General features: G+C 39.0%; 1 protein-coding gene across 1 annotated transcript; it reads left to right on the top strand.

Annotated features, from left to right (window-relative positions):
- Positions 1–3,464, top strand: stmn1b (stathmin 1b). Its single transcript, XM_033640145.2, has 5 exons — positions 1–143; positions 1,247–1,292; positions 2,444–2,616; positions 2,756–2,947; positions 3,039–3,464. Exons 1-5 carry the CDS (start codon positions 18–20, stop codon positions 3,093–3,095), a joined length of 594 nt encoding a protein of 197 aa, XP_033496036.2. The 5' UTR covers positions 1–17; the 3' UTR covers positions 3,096–3,464.
- The last annotated feature ends 2,602 nt before the right edge of the window (positions 3,465–6,066 follow it).

Below are 6,066 nucleotides of genomic sequence, written 5' to 3'. Positions count from 1 at the left end.
TTGGTGGATTTGGACCAATGAATGCAAAGAGCGCCGGTGACGACAGGTTTTTGCGCGAAGGTACAGATGTTGGCGGTCTGACTCTGAACAGAGGCGAAGAAGAAGAAGGAGGAAGGCTACTCTTCACGCTGAGGCACTTGACGGTGAGAACAATGGCTTTATGCTAATGTTAAACCAGGCTTTCAGAGCACTCACACCAAGTGTTGGTAGAGTTAAAGGTGCATTTAGACGCTTATTGTATCTTAATAAGGTCTGTTCAGCATCTCTAAAGTCAGTTGAACTAATTAACGGACTTTGTTGTTATGGCCGCTGTCCAGGACCGTTAGGTGCAATTACGTTACGTCAAAATTCAAAAAGCTTTTTAACATTAGCTTTAATATATCCAACATTTATCATTACATCGTGCAATACTACAAGGTGGTGAACTCATGAACACCATGAACATGTACACCAAGCTTGACTGTTTATATGTATTGTCTTGAGTCGACATTATGTAAGCTAATCATTTGAAATGACTTTAGCTAGCTTGTTAACTTTACTGGCTGCGTCATGAATTTATTTTTTCTTGCTCTACATCACTATTATAATATTTCTTTCTCAAAGTGTGCCTTTGTGTTTCAAGTGTGTATATTTACAGCATGTCTACTACCCCTCCCCCGCCATTTTCCAACAACACATGCATAAATGAGTGCACCCTGCAGCTGTGTGCACCCAGAGACACCCTCTTTTACTACACTGGTGATTTACTCACATCACCATGCACACTCCTCCACTGTGGGACTACCACTTGCTGATATTGTACTTTTAGTTCAGGCACCAGAGAGGTGGAGAACTTGTTGTTCCTGACAAGTCATGTCATGTTGTAACTGTAACCTGCCAGATTATGTAACTGTATAATGTGCAGCATATATGCAGCTATACAGCACCCACTCTTGGGTATACCTTATGCTGACATGATCAGTAATTGCATTCATGTGTCATCAGATTTAATAACATAAACATACATGGAGGGTGAGTGAAACAATGTGTGTGCAGGAGCAAGAGTAAAACCTAACTGTTTTTTTTTAAAGGCACGCTCGCATGCTTGATCGATTAGCTATCAAAACATGAGCTGTAACTGTCAGCTCCAGCACCATCCTGCTGAGAGGACATGGGTATTGTGCAAATATGGACAATTGCTTATCTAGTTTGTAAAATGAGACATGTGTTGCTTGATAATAATCTTTTCTTTAATGTTTTCTTCTAGTGGTATAAACGAGGCAACATCTCTGCTGAAATGGAAAGCTGTGGAGGTAGGTGTGAACTGCACAAATTGTTATTTATTTGCGCAGTCTTTGCATGCAGTTGTACATTAAATTAAAGTTAAGTTAAAAACATTTTACGATGATAAATGCCTTTTTGTAATTGAAATGTATGGCTTTAAGACTTCAGCTTCTTACGTTCAAATATTGGCAGCTTTACACACTCTCCCATGACGGTGAACTAAAACCCTTTGTTGTGAGTACGAAACAAGACATTAGATGACATAATTTTGGGGTTTGGGAGAGGCAGACCGACATTTTTCATAATTTCAACACATTTTTCGATGAATTATTAGTCGACTATTGGAAGTAATAATCGACAGATTAGTCGACATTGAAAATAATCGTTAGTTGCAGCCCTACTTAAAACCAGGAAAACTCAACTTGCTCTGCCCAGGGGCCACTTTTGCATAATGACAGGAGGCAAAGAGGCAGTTAGTGAACAGACATTGATAATCAATATAAAAATGATTAGCCTAAACCTCTGTTGGGATGTAAAAAAAAAAAAGTCTTTTCATTTTTTGAACGGAAAATGGTCGGCTGGCCACCCAGCACCTTATCATGAGAATTTGCCTTCCAGCCATAAGTTGAGCATCACTGCTGTAGATTAACCTAAAGCAAAAAATGTCTCCATCTAACTGCTAACCAGGAGAGCTTCTCACCAGAAAAAGTAGTGCAAAGCAAAGTCTCTATGTCCTTAAGAACTCTGAAACCACCTGCAAGACTCAGTCATTCAAGTAACTGGAGTCCTTTGATGTGGTCGGTATTGCAAGTTGCAGAAGTAATCTGTGAAGCAGCGCTCATACAATATTTTAAAAAACTGTCTGTTTTGTCACATCTTGTTTTCATTTCCCCTTCATTGGAAACGCAAAATGCTGCCTCACAACAGGGGTTATTGTTCGCCTGTGACCTCTCAAACAAAGCAGTGACCCCTGAAAAGCCAGTAGGAGGCCGGCTCGACCTCCACTAATTATCCTCAGTCTGCCTATGAATCTCAATGGAAGCAGGATAGTAGAGGCGAGCTGCTATAGCTGAGCAGTTGTTTGACATTCATCAAGTAAAAAAGGCTGATATTGGTATTGATATAAATAATTCTATGTTGTGACTTTGACCTCTGACCTCACACTCTCGCACATCTGCAGAAATCCAAGTGAAGGAGCTGAACAAGCGGGCTTCTGGTCAGGCATTTGAGGTCATCCTGAGCCCCACATCTCCAGATGCCAAGAGCGAATTTCCTTTGTCCCCTCTTAAGAAAAAGGAAACATCATTGGATGAAATTAAGAGGAAGCTGGAGGCTGCAGAGGAGAGACGCAAGGTATTGTTGGAAATAACAAACTGTTCCCAGGCTGTAAACAAACTACTGCATGGATATTTTTAACTCAGCTATAAAAATTTGAACATGGGTTTAGGATTCAGGTTCTTACTCCAAAAGTTTCCTTTTGTCATTTTGTCAGAGCCAGCAGGCTGAAGTGCTGAAACACTTAGCTGAGAAACGAGAGCACGAGAAAGAGGTCATCCAGAAGGCCATAGAGGAAGACTCCAACTTCAGCAAGATGTCACAAGAGAAACTCAATCAAAAGATGGAGGCTAACAAAGAGAACCGCAATGCACGGATGGCGGCTCTCGAAGAGAAATTCAAGGAAAAGGTAAATCTGCTACTAGCACATATCTTCTTTATTTTAATGTTGAACCAATGAAAAGCACAGTGTTTTGATGCTTCTGCTTTTAAACCAACAGGACAAGAAGCTTGAAGAAGTGAAGAAGAACAAGGAGGCGATGAAAGTGGAGAATTAATTTGTTTGCTGGAAAACAGTTTTCACATTTCCAAAGATAAGCTTTATTTTTCTAACTGACACTTTCATGGTTGCTTGTGTTAGTTCTGATTATGCTGTTAAAAGCTGGTTATACGATGTTAGATTAGGTGCGGGTATAGTCTGACTTAACTTTGCTGGTAGATTTCTTATTGGCAGCTGATTAGACCAGTTATTTTTGGTACAAATTATATTTTTTCATTAAGAGGCATTCCACTGTTACAAACTGGTCCTAATACTTTATACTGTTTAAATGCTTCATACAATAGTGCTCTGTACTATTGATAATGTTGCATGTTTGAATATACTGTACAATGTCACGTTCAGCCATTAAAGTCTGTAAACAATGCCACCCTTTTCTGTTCTGATGAGTGTGTTGAACACATCTGCTCTTTATGAATATTTAAAATGAAATTATTTTACATATATACCATGTGATGAATATTGGCAACTGGAATTAAAGAGATAAAGAGCAGTCATATAGTGTATGATATCGTGTATTAGGTAATACTGTGACACTGCTGACACCTAGTGGTAGTCAGTGGTCTTGGTGATAGTTTTGCAATAGTTGAAAGTAGTGATTCCTAAAGGCTCACAAAATAAATCTGAGGGGGGTTATCAGACCTCTTACACCCTATGAAAATCCTTCAATTAAATATTGTAAGGGGTCACACTCCAAAAAGGGTGTGAACCAGTGTTTTACAGGATCTAATAAATTAAGTTGGAAGGAACATTTCATCCCTGATACATGATAAATCTATTGTAAGATTTGGTGTTTTTCAAAGTTTAAAATTAAGTGTGCTTGAATGTACCTTTACTGTAGCTTGTTGACTTCATGATCTGTTATTGCACAGATATGGGCACACTCAATACACTCAATACACAAACACCAGTGGTGTAGTGGTAGTTGTGTTAGTAGTGTCCTATTGAGCAGATGTGTATATGTAGGTCACCGAGGAGGAAGTGGGTATACTCTCCTACATATTCCAGTGGCTTTTTTGGCTACACTTGTGTACAAACACTTGCGTATTCATCATTTTGCACTATGTGAATTACACACATTTTCATTGCACAACACAAGTAGCCTCTGAATATGACAAAAAAGTTTTTGCAAAGAAAACTTTCAAATGAAAGCCGCTGCCTGACTGCACTGCTGTTTTCCTGTTTGATATAGACAGGTCAGCTAAGCCTTCATTTGGGAATCATACTACATCATTAAAATATAATGATGTATATTAAAGTGTATATTCTACGTCTGCACTGTCAGTATTATAACTGATGCAGTCAGCGTAACATCTCATAATGTTTTTTGTGAATAACTGTATCTCTAAACATTTAAATTTTTAAAAATGATTTAAATAAACCAGGGAAAAGATCAAGTTTACCAGGACATAACCTCACATACAACTGATAATAGGTCATAAGTAGACTTTGCTTCACTGTAACCACTCTCATAATGATAATATCATATGGTAATAATAATACACAATCCATGGATTTATATGCAGTGTTGGAAAAGCTACCAGTTGCAAGCTACCAATTATTTCACACCAGAAAAAGATGGACTATAAAGCAAAGCTGACCTCGGGAGAAATCTAGTTTGGTTAACTAAAGCTACACACAACAACAACTTCTCTGAACATTTGTTAATAAGTTACAATAATCAATGGGCTACTTATGACTAATTGTGATCAAAGGGTGGGTTCAGTCTCTCCTTTTATGGCCCCAAAGTGGTTGTAGTTTCAGTAGTTAACTACACAAAACATTCTGAATGTAGTTGATCAACCAGCAAGCTACTGCAAAATGTAGTCAAACTACTTGTTTAATTACGTGTAGTTCACTACTCCCCAACACTGTTTATATGTATACTCAATGTGTAACCATCACTCTGTTGTTTATAGCTTATTCCTCCTGAAAGTGTTAATGCATGAAGCTGTGGCTCTCTCATTTGTAAGCGGTGATATCATCATGCATAAGCAGCTAAATGGGCCCAGCACTGACTGTTACAAGTTGCCAGAGTAATTACATTGTCACATATTCATGTAGAGAACATGGCTGCTAACAACTTAAGAGTTCTTCAGCTCTTACACTGCTATCTACGCTAATCTGTTGCACATGTTGAGTCCTCAATATAATTTGAGTCCTTAAAGGAGGTGACATTTTGCAAATACTGTATAAATGTTTCCTAAAGCAGTTCATTGCATCAGAGGCCATATAGACCACAGACAGATATGAGGCAGCACCTGCATGCCGCATGAGCCGCTAAGTTTTGTGTGAGTCATCAGAAATCTTATCATATGGGTTTGTTTACACTTACCAACACTGCATGCATCTTGCACAGACTTGCAGTCAGTGTCCTGTCACCCATGTTGGAAATGTCACTCAGTGCCAAGTGGCATTCGTTCAATGTTGAGTACAGAGCAGCTGTGTGTATGTGCTCAGCGATTTTCCTAAAGCTGCTCAACCTGTTTGATTGTTTAGTTTCCCAGAGCATGTTTGGATATCAGGATTTTAGTTTATTCACTACAACACTGGGATGGGCACTGAAGACTGCTTATGTATAGGGCCAGAATTTGGAGCTATGCCCCTGCGAGCAATTGAATCACAGCCACAAAGTGCACTGTACAATGCAAGGAAATGTTTCCACATAGCATCCATGAATCAGCCTCTTTCCTCAGCTTACATGAAATCGAAAGAAACAATTCTACAGTGCTGTTTTTGATAAATGCTACCTGAAACAGAGCCATGCTATTACATATCATAATCCCTTTCACTCGCGTTCGATTGTTTTCGGGGTGATATAACACTGTGTGCTCATAGTATGATAATGTTTGTAGAGGCGTATCATACAGAAATCTACACACAGTTGGTTGTGTTTGGACTGAGTCTGTATAGCTATGCACACAGACAGTGCTGCACAATCCCATCTTTGTCATGTGTAGGGAAGAAACTGC

The sequence above is a fragment of the Epinephelus lanceolatus genome, chromosome 10 (genome assembly GCF_041903045.1).
Source record: "Epinephelus lanceolatus isolate andai-2023 chromosome 10, ASM4190304v1, whole genome shotgun sequence".
NCBI classification, from domain to species: domain Eukaryota; kingdom Metazoa; phylum Chordata; class Actinopteri; order Perciformes; family Serranidae; genus Epinephelus; species Epinephelus lanceolatus.
Note: the sequence above shows the minus strand (reverse complement) of the source record. Positions and strands in the feature narration are given on the sequence as shown.